Below are 19,531 nucleotides of genomic sequence, written 5' to 3' on the forward strand. Positions count from 1 at the left end.
TCCCACCTTAATGGTGTCTTTCAATCATCGCCACACAACGGTCGGGGTTGGTCCGCGTCAACAGCTGTTTCGGTTTGCCGTTTGAGACATGGGATGGAATTAATTTCAATTAAATCTGGCCATTTTTCGCCCCATCACATTCCTGGTGGTGGGCGCCAATGTCTCGCTGAATGTGGCCCCGCATTACAAATGGGCCAATGTTCAGTCACAGTAAGACCAGCAGACAACAACAAAGAGAGAGAGAGTAGTGGATGTCGTCCGTCGTCGGTGCGAAATCGTCTTGGAAGATCTTGACGATCGTGTCGCCGCGCTAGACGCGGAGCAACGGGTTGGCAGTTGATTGTATAAATAAATTATATTTCAGTGTAGCGTTTTGCGTCATTTAAACACTGCCGAGTGAGCCTGTGTTAAACGTTGTTGTTGTTGGCCGACGATGAAATTGGCCAGTCTTTCTGACCGACTGCCGAAGCTGTTCAGTGTTGAATGAAGTGCAACCCTCTTTCGGCACTAATTTGTCGGCCTTTTTGCTGGTAGAGCAAACGAAGATCCAAAATGCCGGCTGTAATTGTTTATTTTTTCAACGTTCCAGATGAGAGGCCAATCGTTCAAAGTAGCAACCCCCGCGTGGGAAGGGCTTATTTAATGAAAAGAATGTTTCTTTTTTCGTGTTCCGATTTTACTGCAACGATTAAGAGTAAAGGTTTTCACGATCCCGTGTTCGGGTACCGGCCGCGGGCATGCTTTATTTGTGCAAAGCACCATCCTGACGCCTCTCGCCGCGCGGTCAGATGATGGCCGATGGAGGTCAAAAGCGACCCACACCACCCGCGCACAACATATTCGTCAGCAGATGTCCGCCGTGAAATATGTTTTCCTGTTCTCGACGCCATGACCGTAGGCTGTTTTTTTCTTCGAATTAATTTCCATACCAAATCACCGGTCGATGATTTAGTGTAACGAGCGCTTCGGACTATCATAAATCAGTATATTTTCTTTGCTTTTTTATTACCATTACACGCGCATCACCTGCCGCATCATGATTTATGGACGAACCCTTTTGGTGGGTGCTGGTCGAATTTGAATTTTTGATTAAATCTCTCCATACTGTGGGAGCCAAACGGGGGGCGCTCGTATCGGAACTAGTAACAATGTTGTGCCGGTTCGTTTAAGGTCGATCTGCTTTCGATTTTGCGAATGATGAATGGGAATCAAATGTAAATGTGAGCATAAGTTTTGGTTACACCGGTTTCAAAACCTCGAACTACAATCTTTCTAGGACACTACGGGTCACATGATGCTCCTGCGTAAGACGTTAGAGTAATCGTATGGTAGGATTTGCTGTTTTTGCTTTTGGCATCCAAAACGACAAATGAAATGAAACGTCAAATAAGAAGGTTGAAGTAGGTGAATCGGTTAATTGTACAGCTGAAACATGTTTTTAAACAAATCTGCCTCCACTCCATCGTCGGTGAACTGTAAGCCTTTCGTAAGGGTAACGTGTTTTTCGAATTCCCGAAGAACCCGCAAAGGGTCCCGCGCGCCTGACTGAAAGCTTTTCATCATTCCGAATCCTTCATCGGCTTAGTCCAAGACTCTATTGTGTGTGCTGGCACACATACATGCACGTAGACGGGCACATCTGAATACAGGGCCCAGAGTGCGTGGATGCGCCTAATAAATCATCGTCAGCCGTCGTCGCAATCGGCTTAAGGGAAGAGAGCGAAAAAGAAAGAAAAAAGGCACGAAAGACAAAAAGGGTCCGGCCTGTGGCCGCTGGGACTGCAGGGAACAGTGTGGAGATTATTTCTCCACCCCATAAAAGCCCATTTAGCCGTCTCATTAGCTTCTCGCTTCTCGCTTTACCGACGGCAGCGGCGGCACGGACGGCGCGGCCTGGGCTCCATCACCTGTGCCGGTGCGGTTTCGGGCGGCCACTTCACACACCACCCCGAGAACCGCGAACCGGCTCTTTGAACCGGCAACAAGAAGAATGACAGAGAGACACACATAGAGACAGAGAGCTGGAAGGAAAACGAATAAAAGAACCTAACGAGAGGGGATGGCTTCGTCTGCGGACGAGCTTTTGTGGCCGTCGCGGTTTACGTTCACCGCCATTTAAAAAGGCTCACACACGATGCCGCACGCAGCTAGAAAGCTATAATCTCCTGTGTGGCGGCGGCGGCGGCCATCTTACCACCAATCCATTCGCCGGGATCCGTTTGAAGTGAGCGCGATCGCGTCTGCCTGCTGTCCCTTTCCTGTGGCTACGCGAGACAAACGACGGGTTCACTATGTGTGTGTCCTCGATTCACGGCGAATGATTGTTCCGTGAGTCGAGTAAAGGCAAGGGATTAGTTCCAGCGTGTCCCTTTTTGGAATCACGACCGGTTAATATTTTAATAATCGAGCCCATCCCCGAGCTTCAACTCTAAAGTACCGAAAAGTGGACGAAGAAAAACCGGGGGCACCTCGCACGCACTTGTCGTCCTTCATTTCCGGCTAATGGTGACACCGGTGGGATTGTGTCATACGTCACACCGGCCACTGCGAACGAACGGTAATGTCGCTTGGCGGTGGTCCCGGGCAACGGTACAAGACCGACGAAAGGCTGACACTAATTTCATTAAGCCCGCAAACTGACTATCACCCGGAACGATCGAAGAGAGCGAGAGAAGTATCCTGGAGGCCCCCGGAGGTGGATTCAATTTCACGCAATTTCCGTGCCTCTTTCGCTCGGGTCATCCGCGATTCACATCACTCACCGGCGGCGTCGCGGTCCTTCGCGGTGCTGTCACCATTAACGTCACGTCCAGCGCCGGTCACCGTCGTGCGGCGCCACGCCAACCGGGCGGTGCTGCCAACAACCGAATTGCATCTCATATTTCATCGTGTTCCTTCGCTTGCTTAAATTAAATACTTTCTTTTCCTTCGCGCGGTCGCTCGCGTGTGGATTTTTAAGTTATGTTGCTAGGTTGAGGGGGGCCAGATGAGTGGTTCTTCTTCCTCCCTTCATTACTACGCACCGAGCGTTCCGAAAACTTATGACCCGGACACCGGCGACCGATGGCGGGTTGTGACCACCAGCACACCTCTCCACACACGGTGTGTGATGATGATGGCCATCAATCGTGGTGCTGCGTTTTTGTTTCGGTTCCATTTACCATTTATGACGCCAGCATAATTGTTTTCCTGTTTTTTTTGGTGCCGTGGTGCGTCACCGAAAAGCAGGACGAAAACAAATTACCGACCACCAAAAATGTGAAGACAAATTGGCATTTTGCAACGAATGAGCCTCCGTAGCTCCGAAAGAACCTTGGGACGGACCCTCAGCGGCTCAACGTTTATCTTGTGACAGCCCCGGGAGAAGGGTGATAATAACAAATCGTTTCCATTTTTTTTATCACCTCAAACTTCGATCGTAATCAGTTCGCGATAAGTGCCGCACCACCGATCGCTTATTAAATTAGCAGTTAATTAGTGGCCCAGCAGTCGGCGGACGGTCCTTCGATGAGTTGTGATGGTGCGAGGTGCGCTGCGGTGTGGATTGCAGCAACCCCCAGCCGGGGCCACTAATTAGCGAGAGGTGTGAAACGTGGATTCCGTTCCGGGTGTCGTCAGGCCCGACAGTGTCACAGTGCCGCCTGCCTTAAACATGATCTGCTCTGGGGGGGGGCGAGCGCTCCGACCGAAGGAAAGGTGTGAATTTCGCGGCTTCATTAGAGCTTCATTTTGGGCGTTTTAATTTTAATGCTTTCGAATGCTAATTTCTTTCGGCTGGGTTTTACGGCCGTATTCCTCTTTTTTTTTGTTTGCTTCTTTAGCCAATGCAATTGTGTGCAGCGCCGCCAGTGCACCATCGTTGTGCGCCGATCGTAAAAATGGCCGGCCGCTGGGAGGCGGATTTGTTGCTTTTCTTCTTCCTTTCATAATACTTTATTTTACGACCAACTCACGACCCGCGGTTTGTTGTTGCCGCTTGCGATTGTTGTTCGCTGGCATGGCACTGTGGTCGTGAATGACATTTTGCGCGGTAGGTTAACGGTCGGTGGCAGCGGTGTTGTCCTCAGGGCGGCGGTGGTAACGATTTGATGCTCGCGATGAGTTTCTTTCCCCTCCCGCGTTTCGGGCCGGGCGAAAGTATGGGCCATGGGATGCCATAAAAACGCTTGATGATGGTTTGATTAAATGTAACGGTCCCGAGACCGGTCTATGGTGTGCCTCTCCACGAGTTGCGTCACGACTGGCCAATAAAAGTTGGTGAAAGAAGAAGAAAAAATGGGTCCATTCGGTCAGCAGAACGCGGAAGGATTTCGCGCACAATCTCGCGGATGCAATCAGTGGTGGACCCCCTCGCCGCTGGGTGATGGAATTGAATCCATGGGCCCAACGGATGATGATGATGACGATGGTAACAGTGAATGACACTCGAGGGAGAACCCACGACACGGCGCCCGCCCAGCGTCGTGAGGAGATAGAATTGCACGTCGATCAAACATAAGGCAGCATACAAAAAAAACATCGCTACGTGAGTGAACGAACCTTTGGAGGGCATCGAAAATGGCGCACGAACTGGCACGGATGATGATAGGTCTTTTGGCAGCGGAGGGCGGCCAATTATGTTTGCCGCCGTCTCGTCGACCCCGCTCGTCTGTTGCGCTGTTCGGCAAAATTTAGTGTGGGCCAAGGTACACCGACCACAAGGTGCATTCCGAACAGAATGAGTCTTTCGTAGCTAGCTTGTTTGAGATCTTTCCAAAACGGACGATAAGAGTTTTTGTAAAAATGCTCCAAACTTAAAAAATGTCAGAGAGAGAGAGAGAGTTGGGCAGAAACATTGATTGATGGTCCTGGCTGGTCCACTTTCCGGGACATAATCGCGCGATTCGACCAACGTTCACCATAAATCTTGCCATAAACCTAGCGTCAGTGAACTAGACAAATGCACCACCGTCAAAATATCTGGCCCGAAAGAGAGAGAGAGAGAGAGAGCATCGTGGTGGTGCATCCCGGTGCATCTGCACCTCGCCGTGGCTGTTGACGTGCGTGACACACATTTTGATTAATTCTCACATCCAAAACCGTGACTCTAGCTGGCTGGCGTCCTGTTCCTCGCGTACGCTCGTCACGGCTCGGCACGGAGATGATTTTGTTTTTTTAAGCACGAAAATAGTGTACAGGGCAGGGCAGCCAACGGTGACATTTGCCATCAGGAAAAGCGTGAAGATGGAAATGTTTGGACACACTGTTGGGTAGAGAGTGCCGGACATGTTCACGGGACACTCCGCGTGGGGAACGAAACCTAATATTTCACCGTCGTGTCGTGGCCTTAAGTTTTTATTCGTGCAACTTTCGTGGAATGTGAATATTTTGTGAAAACCCGAAAAGAATGGGCCCCGGGAAATCTGGGAACGACGAAGGTCCTTTGCAGGCACTTGAGAGCGGTTCAAGCAAAGAAGAAGATTAGTAAGGCGTCCGTTAATCCTGTGCGCTTGGCCTAGGCACGCTCGTTGAAGTGCCTAATGTTCGATGCCCCCGTTTTTCGAAACCGAAGCGGTAAAGATCATACCATACTCAATCTCCGGTATGCTACCGTTGCCGCGGCCACCTCGCTTCCGTCGGCACCCATTTTCCCAAGAGCAAGAGCGGTGTTTTGACGAGACGGATAGAAGATAGATATTTAGAGTGTTTTGTGGTTTATTGGGTTTTTGCCCGCTGTCTCGCTCGCTCTCTACGTGGCCGGAAAACGTTAGTTGGAAAGTTAGTTTCGTTGGCGTGTTCACTCGTGGCTCAAGTGTGTGACATCCATCGAAATTCCAGACCGGGCAATCTGGTCGCCGTAAGCGAGAGAGTCCACTTGAGAAATGGTGTCCCGCGCTACTGGTCGCCCGCGGAGGCTCCTCGAGAGTGTGCTGTAAAATGTTTCACTTTTTTCGGCCCACTTAAAACGGATTCCGAACCGGGCTTTTTTAGATGCAACCGACTGGAAGAAGAAGGTCGTGACAGCAGCAGGGCGGTAGGTGTTGCTGCTCGGAAGGAGATAAATGGTTTTAATGGCTCCGTCTTGATGGCAACCTTCTTCTTTTTAAAGCACCACTGTTGGTAAGTTATTTGAAAACAGTTGACACAGCAAGATTCTTCCCAAGATCCCGTGTTAGGTGCCAATGGCGGCCACTAATGCAGCAGAGCGTACAAGGCGCCATTAAAATGCCTTGCAAAGGTCCACCGAAAACGTAGGCATGAAGCTCCCATGAACATAGGCATGAAGCTCCCGCTGGCAGCGACCAGGACCCATGGAAAGCAACAGAAAATCGGCCTTTTTCACTCCACAAAGTGTAATTGTAATGTTCATCGCCAAGACTGGCGTTTTCTTTGATTCAGCTCGCGGTGCGCATCGTTGCATCGCACGCGGTTGGCTTGCCGCTCCAACGGAACCAACATCTGCAAACTGCCATTTCGCACCGACGGCGATCATACATCATCCCTGTGGGGCACCGTTTTGTAGAATTCTCTGTTTCGCTGGTTTTTACAAACGATTGTTGCGCGACTTTCGGTGCTCAATTCTGGCCACATGTTCGGTGTTCCGGCCGATCTTCAAAACCCGCCCGCCAACAAAGTCCCCAGAACCATCGTCGGCCCTCTGGCGGTTGTCGCTTCCATCACCAGCCACAGATGGTGACATTTATCGAACCGTGAACCGGCGGGCGATTCGTTTGCCTGTGAAGTGCTGACATGTTGGCCATTAGTCTTCGAGAAGCGCGGGTTCGCTCTGTGGGGCTGTGTGGAGCAAACGTCATCATCAATCGGAGAGAACCAAAAAATGGACCGACTTTTGCTCTAGGATTGCTATAGCGTTCCCGGTTCCCCGGTCTAGTCGACCACCGTCGATGGCACTTTACGTCTCTGCTCTGGCGTGTGGTTTATTGCGCCGCCGTAAGATGAAAGATCGAAAGCAGCAAATCGGAAATAAAATGGCTGGCCGCCCCGAGGAGGGACCTCTATGCGACATCGGTCTGTGGCCCCGTTTTGAGTTTCGGCCGTGCAGCTGTCACCGCGGGTTCGTTTGATCTCTTCAGCAGTGATGCTCCGCGCGCAGAATGTCTGGAAAGCTATTTATCCAGCCATGCAGAGTGCCGCCGCCTTTTTTGGGGATGTTCCTCCGTTTGATGTCCGCTATGGTAAAGCGTGAAACATTATGTGCCATTTGTGTGCCGGATTTGCTTGCTGCCCAATTACTCGTGCGCGACGATCCTTCCGTTTGTCCGTGAAACAATTACAATCAATTCTGCTTTACGAGCTGACAGCTGCTGTTTGGTGTAAATTTATGCCACGACTTCGCTCAAGTGCCGTCGCGGCACCTTTAAGGCGGGAGGTTGTTGTGGTTGCTTCGTTTTCGGCCGGTGCCAAATCGATTTGGCACCTTCGGGCTGAAATTGAAAATTCAAATTGTGCCGATCGGTGTCCGGTTCGTGGGCTGCCCAAAAATCGATACGTTTTATTACCTCGTGGCAGTAAATGAATGTGGTCGTCGGGGGGGATTGGCCAATCCGAAAGACTTGGTAGCACGTCAGGTGGTATCATGCCTGGTCTGGTGGTTTGGGATCTGGTCGATGGGTCGTAAAATGATTTCACACACCGTCTCTGCGCTTCACCCGGCATTTTCTAATGTTCGAATGTTCGGCTCCAGTGTCCGGTGATTCGTGTGTGACTTTGCCGGATTTAATTAAACAGTCCGAATGCGCTCCACGCTCACCACATGCCTCCCCCCATGATGGTCGGATGAATGATGTTTTTGCCAACTGCCTCATCTACCTCTTTTTTGAGTCCTTTTTACATTTAAACATACGCTATCTCCGGTACCCCAGTGGCAGCGCAATGGTTGAGCGAGTCTCTGTCAACTCGAACCGAGCCTCAAGTCCTTCGCCAACTAACCGGGGTCCCAGAATAAAACCCTTGCCACAAATCCGATTAAGTGGAGTGTCAAAAAACGGAAATCCTGTGCCAGCGCGCGTCCGTCTGTCTGCCTGTCGGCTTCGTTCGAGGCCAGAACCAAAACCCCCAATCGTTATCACGTCGTGTCGACGTGGCTGGTCGGTTGATGAATGCCGGCGCTGATGGTGCACAGATTTCGCAGGCGGCATTCTGAGGGTTTTACTGTCGATGTGAGCACCTCTGTTTCCCTCTGCGAAGGGGTCCATTCATGTGTGGCGAGAATGCACTCCATTCGTGGGGCACGAAAGTTGTTCGCCCAAAAGGTACTTCTAATCCTTCGTTGAGGATACCAATCACGTCCGCCCCGTTGCAACACGGCGCACCAATCGATATTTCGACAAACCCGGGGCAGGGTTTCGGTTGGGTGAATCCCGGGATATCCTCACCGTTCACCGACAAAAGGATATTTTTGGCAGCATTTCTCGGAACCGACGGACAGCCGGGAGAGATTTAAATATCAATTTGATTCGATTCTTTCAATTTGGCCCCCCTGTGTCCGGCGTCCGGCGCCCTGCCATGCAGCGAATCGCAATTTACGGCCACTTTTCCGGGCCAATTTGACCACTTTATGTACGCTCTCTGTCTCTCTCTCGCTCTCGGACTTTGTCCAGATTTGCTGCACCGGGATGGTGAATTCCCGCCCTGCTGTGTGTGCGCGCCGTGTATGTGGCCAGCTTAGACCCCACAGCAATTCCGGGAGATGCATGTTTTTGGCGGTTCAATTTAAATTTTAATTAAACATTTCATTTGGAGATAAATTTTCCTCAATCGGCCCTGGAGCCTGTTCGACCTGTGCTGTGTTTCTGCAGTTCATCAGCCAGAGCTGGCAATTTCCGATAAGGCCCCTCTCCACGGATCCCATGTAGCATTAATATTAAGGTGGAAAAACGTGGAAATCGGGGGATGCATGGGAAATGCGGAAATTGAGTGGAATTATTCGGGATCAGTCAAATGAGGTATCGATCGAGAGGTGTGTACTCGTAAATTGATTGCGAAGTGGTGCTTTACTTTCGTGTCTCGTCGGCCGAACCGTCGAGGGCTTTTCGCTGTTCCTCTTTGTAACTGTGACTTTCAGCGAGAAATTTAATTTGTTAAACCTTTGCCGTGATATCCGTCGGAACCCAGTATTTACGATAACACATCTCGTAAACTACAGTTTGAAAGGGATTTTTTTTCCAGGAAAGAGATGTGCTACTTCAAAGCTTTCCCGTTCCCAGTTGGGAAAATGTAACAGGATCCTTCCAAACACGCGGCGGCCCCCCGACACCTAAACTGGGAAGAGTTCGGTTCGAAACCGTTTGCTGCACGGATTGGAATGGAACAGTTCTGCCGTTTGATGTGGGATCGCATATCGAGAGGCGGTTTTGCGTTTTCCGAGCGGCAAAACTTGACACCAGTGGCTTTTGAGTCTTCGCGATGCACTCGCTAAGTTGGTGGTGATCGCGGCTTGTGAGTTGAGCCCCAATTGGTACCGATCCGTTTTTGGGGCTGGCCGGAACCGGATGGAACAAACGTCGCTCCCGGTTCGTTGGCCGCCCGGTCCGATTCCTTTGATCTGGCACCCCCTTAGGCCGGGTTGTTTGATGGCCGCTGCCAACACATTACTTTGAAAGCCGGGAAAATAAAATATCGTCGCCTGGGAAAATCGTGTTGATTGACATCCACGCAATCGGCTGTCATCTCGTCGGAGTTTTCGGGACAATCCGGACACACCAAAGTGAAGATTACGAAATACACACGCAATGTGACGCAGATAGCACGTGAAAGAAAGGGTCGCTCGGTTTTCGCAAGCTTCTGCAGCGCGACTCTATGACTCACAAATTATGTTTCGTTCTGAGGAACGTTGGGCACTAACTAGGTAGGTCCTCTAGAAGTGTGTTGTGTTCCTTCCCTTGTGGCTTGCGTTCCAATTTCAACGAAACAAAGACACTGTGCGCGTGAAATGTCACCCGAACGGACGGCAATTAAAAGCTACACTTGTATTTACGCCAAACCACTTTACTTTGGGAAAAACTCCTCACGGAAAACGCCCGGTTCTCGGTTTTCCCTTTCTTCCCTACTGCTCTGTCGCGGACTGCGTTGTTTTGATCTTCAAAGAGATTCGACCGCCCGCTCGCCCCAAATTGGAAGATTCTTTCGACCGTCGGCGACGACGACGACGACGACGGCAGCTGGGCAGCGTTGGACGGAAAAATAGAATCCATTAACGAGTGGAAAAGTGTTGTGTCGAGCCGTGAGCCGGCGGATCGCCGGTTTGTAAATATCTCGTGACGTGCCGAAAGCCTTCACGCGCTGCCGTCGCCAGTGGTTTCTCGTAAACGCCTCGATGACGATCTTCGGGCAAGGAACGCGAAAATTGCGTCCCCCTCGCGTGTGTGGCAGCATCCGTTTGAAGATCAAAGCGCACTAAGTGCTGTGCCGGGCCGGGCCGGGCCGGAGTTGGCTGGCCTTCATGGGAGGCTGGCACATTCCGTCCGTGTCCTCGGAAGGAGTGAAAACCAACGGGATAATGGGTTCGACTCTTTACTGGCTGGCGATGTGTGCGCGAAGAAAATTAAGAACATTAGCGGCGGCGGCGGCGCCCGTCGGCCACCGAACGATCAGCGCACGGAAATCGGAGCGCTTTGATATTTCTTTCCCGCAAACACTTTCATGTTTGCCTTCAAACGAGTTCACATCCGGACGATCGTCTCTCTTCCGGACAAACAAACCGTTTCCGTTCGCTGCGATCGGTCCCTGTACTTAGAAAATTTGCTTGAAAATTAGAAAGAAGCTATTAACACGGTCTCTTTCTCTCTCTCTGGTTGGTTCTATTAACAGTGCTGCAAGAATGTGCGACCGACTCGGAGGAGCTCATCTACCAGGGACGGGCTCCGTCGGCGTGTAGCGCCCCGCCCGATCTGCTGCTGACCAGTGACCGCGAGCAGATGCTGAAGGTTAAGTCGTCCTCCACCGGGGGTGGGCCGACCGGTGGCAAAGGTGGTCAGCATCATCACCCTCACCATCACCACCATCACGTGCAGCAGGCCCATCATCAGCATCTCGGGACGATGGCGGCCGCCCAGCAGCAGCAGCAATCTAATCAACACTCAGCGCTCTCCCATCATCACCAACAGCAACAGCAGCAGCAGCAGCAGCAGCAACAACAACATCAGCACAGTAAATCGCAGAAGGATGGCCTGCGCAAGTGCTCCGGGAAGGCAGTGGTTGCGGCCGGTGGTTCCGGAGGTGGGACCAACACAATGAACACAACGGCCGCCACCATCCGGAGCGATCCCGATCGGGTGCGACTGGAGGTAGGTCGATCGCTGGTTATGTCACCTAATCTAACCATCAGCATAATGCGAATAGTCCTGCTTCTGGATTCAGATTGACTTCGTGTATTGGTTCTCAGGTCGCTGTCTTGAATCATGACTGTGTCAAACCGCAGCCTTTGACTGTTTCTTGACCTACACAAAATCGCCTTCCAGGTCGTACATTCCTATAAAAAAAAGCAATAACCTGACTGGGACAGGGTCCCCGGCCCCCCTTTTGTCGCAATTGCTTATCCTTATCTGGTCGCGTCCGTTATGACGCGGTCTTGTCGATGCTTTCCGTCCACCGTGTGCCATGCAAAACGGTTACTCTCCAACCTGTCAGAGGGCACCCCTTTCGGCCTTTGATTTCTGCTGGCTCTCGCTCGATTGGCTCTAATCGAGCGGAAAAAGAAGCGCACGGAATATAGATTTATGCCACCACACACCCGCCCGCCTCCCTCGGTGTCCTATTCTCTCTGTCCGGCCTCTCGCTTGAAATCAATGCCGGCGTGACCGCGAATCCGCCGCGCGCGGTTCGGTTATCGCGTGCGCACGCTTCTAGAGACCCGATCCCGCGACGGGTTGTGGTTATTTATGTTTTTTTTTGTGCTGGTTTCCTTTCATACGCGCCCGCTAGGGTCGATCAACATAGCGCACCGGTCCGTAGCGCTGGCCGCGGCTGGCCGTTTGAAGTTTGCCGATTTATTGTACTACTTTTTATGATTCGCGATTACATTCATTCAATGAGTACATGCCGCGCGACGCGGCGCATCGCGTCGCATCGCCCCGCGATCAACATGACCGCGACCGAGCGAGGGCCGCCAGCGCGCAGGGGCTTGCTGTAGGGTTCGACGAGGCATAGGGCCAGCGGTGAGGGCAGCAGATAAGGTGGGCCCCGATGTACGCCAGACATTCATGCTGCGTGGCGTGCCGTGGAGAGTGGTGGATTGATAAGTTTCTCGCCAGGCTAGGTTTTTCTCTAACGGAAAGTAATAATTTCGAGAGATCTGTTCAAGTTTGTCTTCTCATTGTTGGTTTACCTGTTCAACAATCTGTTTATTGGTCAAGTCTATCATCGAAATGTAATAAAAGTCAACGAAACAATGGCAACTACTTGAGCTGCGTTCAGACTAGCAGAATTGAATTGTCTGTGCTTTCTGCGCGATTTATTGGTCGGTCTGGCGCTTGGCGAGACATTTCTTGTGCTATATGATTCGTTTAAACCCAAGAAACCCAAGCCAAGTCTGCAAGGATGATGCTAGACACCTATCAATCCACCCGACTGGGTCGAGGAGCGCGAGCCGCGGTTTGAAGTGAGTCGACCGCGCGGCACGGGTCCGTTATTTCGAAGGACGCGCCCCGAGTCCGGGAAGGGTATTTGCTTGGACCAAGCAAGTCCAATTCATCTGTCGGCGTCGTCGTCCGGCGACGGCATCGACCCGCGAGATGGTGTATCTAGCTGTCAGTGTGTGTTGTCATCCGGGGAGGAGGAAGGCGGTACACTCGGCCGGGGGGGTGGTTCATTCGTTTGACAACGGCGCTCTTATCACCGGGGGTGCCGTGTGATGTCGACCGCCACCGCCAAGCGCAAGGTGGAGGATCGCAATCGCAGAGGACATGGGGGGCCACCACGGACACGGCGGCGGCATCCAGACCGGTGGAGGCCCGTCAACCGCGTGGCGGCGACTGCTTTAAAGGAAGCGGCGAGAGGACGGCAAATCGGCAATAGTGTCTGTGTGAGTGCGGATGTGTTTGTTGATTGAACCGCGGATTGGATCGGAGGTGGAGGTACGCACGATGTTTTGATTTATTTATTTTCCCTCCCCGAACCCGCCCGCCCGCCGGCCAACAGCCCGGGCCTGGGGAACGTTATTCGAAATTATTTTTCCGCCATACGGTCGGCGGCCGCCATCTTTGAATGACGATTGTTTCTTGTTGACGCCGTGCTCCCGCTCTCTCTCGTCGTTGTTGTTTGGTGAAACATCCGGCAAACAAGACGGCAGACCGAAGAGTCTAACACTGCGAGTCTGTCTGCTCAGGCCAGCCAAGTAATGAATGCTGCCCGGCGGGTGATGCGAAAAGGTGAAGGTGAAATCAGACGGCGCGCGACCCACGGAAGTGACCCGGGTGATTAAATCCCGGGCCGAGCGAAAGCGAGTGGCCGATCGATGGAACGATTCATTGATAAACTCGAGCAACGACGTCATGTAGACCTCGAACCGACCAACCCTATTCGTATGTCTTTAACGGGAAAAGGGACGCTTACGTGTTTAGATCCTTTTTAAACCTATTTCTATGCTCCACATTTATGTGTTGCTTTCGATTTATCAATTAAAATAAACATTTTCTACCTTTTTGTGGTTCCATTTTTGCATCAAATCGGGGGGTTTTTGTTGTCAGAAAATGAACACCTCTTTGCCTCGACTGAACCGGCCACGCTGACCGGTTACAAAAATTTAACTCCACTTTAAACCGACAACCCGCTTGGCGGCGAGCCGTCGATCGCTTCATGCGTGAAGCAAGCGACCGTCCTGTTGTGGTGCGTGGATGATGTGAATCGAATCGAATTTATGTAAATTGCCCCACCGTCGGGACGGTGGGGTGGGGAACTAGGTAGACATTCCAGCAGTTGGTGGTGGTGGGTTGGTGGGCGCCCCAGCCAAATGTCTGGGGAATGTGGTCCCTCGGCGATCCCGTAGACACAGCGCGCTCGGGCGTCATATTCGAATTCCATTCAAATTCCCATTTGCTCCTCGCGGGGAGCGTCTTTTGATTACGACGCCGTCACCGGCATCTTTGGAAAGGTGAGCAGAAGACAAAAAGTGAAGCAAACTAGTTTCATCCGCCACGCTTCGTCGGCAGAGATTGGACAGATCGAAACTATGACGATGGACGCGCACGGCCCATGTTGCGGTGGGGTGTGCCATCAACAACCGAGAGCGCGGACGGGAAATTATTTTCACACTCTCGGAGACCCAAAAGGGGGGAGCCGGAATCCCAGCCGTTGGCTGCCACCTGTACTTGTTCGTAAGCTCGTAAGAATGGGCCACCTTAGGACTGTGTCGATACAAGCCCTGAACGGGACCGGCGCAAATCTGCGCCATGTTTTATCGACCACATCGAATGGTAGGGGAGGGCGGCCCCCTAGAGCGGGCGGGTGACGATTGGCCATCAGGCAGTGCCGTGTGCTCGGCGTCCAACTCTCCGATCGACGCTAATGATGCGCCGCACGTCGTCGAACCGATTCGAGGACGAGATAGCGTGATCCGGTGGTCGCGGTCGGTGTGCTGCGAAACCCATAAACCGCGCCACTTAATGGCTGGACTTGGACCGAGAAGCAGGGAGCGCTAATGAAGGCGGTCAGTTGACGGTCGGCACAGTCCGCGTTGTCCAAGAAGCATTGTCAGCGCCGGCTCACGAGGAGATGTGCCATTTCGATAGGCCGCGAGACATCGTCGTTAAAATGCGTGCTCATTGAACATCTTCACTATCGATAGCCCACGGGGACACGGCGAGAGGGTCGTTTACGTAACCTGAAAAAGCCGAAGCCGATGGTCTTCACTGCTTACGCTGGAAATTGATGTCTTGCGCGGTTGATGATAATCTGGCGTCGATGTAGTTCAGAGCTGGGCAGAGTTGGTGTTTGGAAGAAAATGGAACTAGCGAGCATACGGCTCTGTAGGCCGATCGGTAGTATAGTTTATGAATAAAGCTCTGTTGTGTTAGCTGACTTGGTAAGTTTCCACCCAAAGCTACGCCACTTTCGCCATCGTCGGTTTGTTCCCAAAGGTTAACAATTATAGGACCATCTTCACTGGTGGCCTTCGCGTCTTCTTATATGGACCTTCCGTACCGTAACTACGCTGTAAAGCCGCCGGATTGCATGCCCAACCGTCTGCCTTTCGCAGCATTTATTTTTATGTTGGCTCACGCCGGATTCACATTCCACACCTGGGAACGATGCGGGTCCCGCCTGACGGCGATAAGTCTTATATGGAGATTGATTACACCGTGATCGGTGCGGCGTGGATTTGGCGGCCAAGCATTGCTTTCCTTTTTGTCGTCGTCGTCTACACATCCCCACCCGAAGGGCGAGCGGGCCGCCCCAGAAGGGGAAGTGTGTTTGGCTTACGTTTCTGTTGACTCACGAAATGGCCTCCCCGAGTTAATCCCCGAGCTTACGGTTTTTTTTTCTTCTTCTACGGTTTGTATGAGTTGTGACCACGGCACGATGCTTCGCACCGAAAAAAAGAGACGATCCGCAATCACTGTTTGCACATGCCGCATGTCGCACTGCACCCGTCTCTGCCCCTCTAAATTGGGCTCGGATGGGCAAAGATGTGCAAAGAAAACACGAACAATCCACAGTGTACAGTGTTGCTCGTCCGTCAAATCTATCCATCAAACCGAGATGTTAAGGAAATAGTGTCCAAAATGAAGTAATCCCCCCAAAAGATTGATCCTATGCTTCATGGAAACTTCTCATAAAACTAGAGTCCCTAGGGGGCCACCCTCAGAGCGTGTCCAATATGTGTGTGGCTGGCAAATAAAAATCGATTCGCCGCGCTTTATCAGGCGCCGCCACGCCGACCTGTTGTCGTACAGCCGCTATTGCAGCTCGTTGCTAATTAGACGGCTGATAAACCGCGCCGGGACCGGAGAAACGCGCCAAGCACACACCGGAACCATCGCTACACCGGTTATACACCGGAAAGTGCCGACAGCGTGTCCTCCTCATTTCAAGCGTCCCAGGTTTTGTGATGGGTACCACGGCACGGTCGCAATGAAGTCCCCCCTGTTATCTTATCGGAACCGACAGAGGGCGGCAGTCGATGTCGGTGATACCTTTCCTCGAGCGGGGAACTAGGAGAAGGAGAATGCCTTCCACCTTTCGATAGACACGGTGGCCGGTAACGACCTTGCCCAAATGTTGGTCGCAATTCCGAACACTTCACCATCACTGGATGGGACTCGGTTCTTTTAGATGTTTTAGCCCTCAAAGCGCGAACAACCTGATTGCGATGTGGAGCAGCACACTGTGTGTGGTCGCTGTGACTGGCAAGGGTTGTGAACCAGTCAATCACCGGTGGCGCCCGAGCAGCACAGCGGCCGGTTGCAGTCTAATCATAAGTCGATGGCGGGGCCACCATTGATTGGCGAATGATTGCGGAAAGCAATAGCTTCAAAGAGCCGATGTTCTTGCCGATGGTCACAGTATCATTACCGTAATTTACCGAAACACGCAACACTTACCGTTGCGCATCATGGTCAATATCCGTGATTAGCAATTCTAATTGCTGTTCACAAACGATGCTCGGTACAATTTTTATGTGGTTATGTGATTAAAAATGTCTAAAACTAAATTATGATTCGTCCTTTCTGGGTTTTCCAAACACCACCTAATCGCTGGTTCCTATTTGCTTCGCAGGAATTCACTTGCGATGTGTCGCTGGAAGATGGTAAAAAGCCGCAGCCGCTACAGTTTTCCTTCACTCTGTACGATCTGGATGGCCACGGAAAAATAACCAAAGATGTAAGTCATTCCCCCCACACCCGCATTCGGTTCCGTGACTAATGTTTGGCCATCTTTTTACCACCACAGGACATTGCCGGCATAGTGTCTACAATATACGAATCCATAGGCAAATCGGTAGTAGTTCCTCATTACGGTAGTAAAACCATCAACGTTCGGCTGACGGTATCGCCGGACGGCAAATCGGCCACAAAGTCTTCGGCGGCGGCCGCAATAAAAAAAGCCATCATCACGCCCCGCCGTCGCTACCGGCCACGGAAGCTCATCTCCGACGATGACGGGAGCGACACGTCGGAGAACGTGCCGCGGATGCTGCGAAACCGAACCGAGCCCGGGACGATGGCAGCCAACAATGGCGGCAATGGTAGCGCCGGTGCAGGGACACCACCAAAAAACGGACCAACTGGCGGCCAGCAGCAGCATCATCACCATCATCACCATCACGCTTCGTCCGCGGTGGCGACGGGTGCTCCCGCTGGGTCGTCAGCAGCGGTCAAGGTGAAAGAATCGAATCTTTCCAAAGCGGCCGCGTTGGCCGCATCCGGCGACGCATCGAGTCCCGCGCACCGCTCGACGGGACTGAGCAAAAGCTCGGAAGCAACCCCGGTCACGGAAACGATGACGTTCCACAACAACCTCACCGCGGCGAAGGTTTCCCTAAACAACGCCAATTCCACTAAGCAGCATCACCACCAACAGCAGGGGCATGAGAACGTTTACGAAAGCATTGCCAACCTCAAGTGCTGCAACATTCAGCAGCAGCAGCAGCTACAGCTGACGACGCACAATGCAACAACCGGTGGCGGCCGAAGTCCGCTTTCGCCACAGTCAGTCGGTGCCGGCGGATTGAACCATTCGACTGCCTCGACGGCGGCCCTGGTGTGCCGGGAGTGTAGTATCGGCGAGGAGGCAGCAGGCATCCCCACGTTGCCGTCCCTCCAGACGGTGGTCTTGTCGCCGTCGGTGGCACTAACCGCTGCCGTCGTTGCCGGCCGCTCAAAGCGAAAGCTCGTACGAAAGACACGCTCCTCGCGAAAAGTGGTGCCAACGGCGAAGGGCGGCGAACATTTTGCGGGTCGACCACGGGCCCGCAGCCTGTCGGTGGGAAACGAGAACTGCTACGAGAACGTCATCGGGCAGGTGGCCCAGGATGAGTGCTGGAAGAGCTCGCTGTGTCGGCGCGAACTGATCGAGATCATACGCGAGAGTATGGTGAAGAACAGTCTCTGTTTTCAACCCAATCGGTAGGTTCGTGGGGATCGTTGGAGTGACGAGCGTGCTAATTAATTGTGTTCCGTCCGCAAACAGGAAAGCGATGGAAAGTTCACCGAAACATCGCCACCGTTCGCACACGATAGCTTCCCGGGTCGGTGATCAGCATCAGGTACTATTCAACTACCACCACCCGACGGCCGCTGCTCTGGTGGCGGCTCGCGGCATTGAGGTCAGCGCAGGGCGGTGCGGGGGTACCGCTACGACAGCACTCGTCTCGGTGGCTGCCGGTCACGAAACAACCAATCTGTGCGGCTACGATTCGTACCTCCACAAAACGATTTGTGCCGCAGCGGCGGCAACCAGCGGTGGCAATGGAACGGCGTCAGCCGTACATTTGGCGACCCACACGGCGGCCACGACAGCCATCACCGGCACTGTGGGACCGATGCCACTGGCAACCCACACCCCGAACCGCTTGCTCCAACACCATCATCATTCGAAGGCCAAAAGGTGGGTATTTTGTTTTGGGTACAGGATGAAATGAAGTGACTCTGGAATGTGCTAATAGTTTTTCTTTCTGTACGTCCTCTGAAGGAAGGACCACCGTATGACGGTGGCAGCGACTAGCATCGCGCGCCCGACACCGGTGAAGCTTAGCACGGCCGTTCTCAACCAGCAGTATCCGAATCTCTCGGCCGAACAGAAGCTGACGCGGTCGATCAACCAAGTCGAACAGTGGCTTGACCACCGCAGCCCGAAGCTCGTGACGAAGGGCAAGCTGACCGATGACAATGTGCAACTGCTAGCCGCATCGGGGCGCCCGCTGAAGCGTTCGAAGAGCAAGGAAGACCTAGTGGCGGCGGCAGGCGGCAAGCAAACATCGCCGGCTGCTGGGGTCAATTTTCTCACCACCGAGCTTTTGTTGGAGAACCTCAAGATTAGTGAGGATATTGCCGAGATCGCGGTCGTTACACCGAAGAAGGTGTACAACAAGGAATCGCTCATTGCGTCCGCCACGAAGAAGAACATCAAAACCCAGCACCAGCGCTCGGCGCTGATTGCGGAGGAAAAATCAAACGCTGCTGGTGTCAGTGCCACTGGACAGGTGGTGCAGTTGCAGTACGGTTCCGTACCGGTCAATGCCGATCCGAGTGAGTGCGAGAATCTGATCCGCATGTCGGATGACGGCGACGAAGAGGCGCCTGGCTTGCAGCGGTCAAACCAACGCAAGGTACAATCGTCCCAGTCTCAGCCAACGTCTCCTCAGCATCACGCACAGCAGCACCAACAACGGTTCTGCTCTGCTGCAGGTGGTGGTCGACCGCACTCCGTGTCGTCAGCATCGGCTGCCTCAACGACGGCCGTCCATCGGTACGTGCACGAGCACATCCATCACCATTACCACCACTTTGAGAACGATCCCGACGAGTCCTGATCGTGGTGGTACTCGGCCCATCTACAGTTGCCGGCGCCAGTGGAGGCGCCCGGTCACTGGTTG

At 52.8% G+C, this 19,531-nt stretch overlaps 1 protein-coding gene across 1 annotated transcript in view; it reads left to right on the plus strand.

The window, feature by feature from the left end:
- Nucleotides 1–19,468, plus strand: part of LOC131210726 (protein naked cuticle homolog) — a 49,872-nt gene extending 30,404 nt beyond the window's left edge. The window contains exons 2-5 of the mRNA XM_058204011.1: nucleotides 10,810–11,285; nucleotides 16,714–16,818; nucleotides 16,888–18,062; nucleotides 18,628–19,468. Of these exons, the coding sequence (XP_058059994.1) occupies nucleotides 10,810–11,285; nucleotides 16,714–16,818; nucleotides 16,888–18,062; nucleotides 18,628–19,468 (2,597 nt within the window). The remainder of the gene's footprint in view (nucleotides 1–10,809; nucleotides 11,286–16,713; nucleotides 16,819–16,887; nucleotides 18,063–18,627) is intronic.
- The last annotated feature ends 63 nt before the right edge of the window (nucleotides 19,469–19,531 follow it).

The sequence above is a fragment of the Anopheles bellator genome, chromosome 2 (genome assembly GCF_943735745.2).
Source record: "Anopheles bellator chromosome 2, idAnoBellAS_SP24_06.2, whole genome shotgun sequence".
NCBI classification, from domain to species: domain Eukaryota; kingdom Metazoa; phylum Arthropoda; class Insecta; order Diptera; family Culicidae; genus Anopheles; species Anopheles bellator.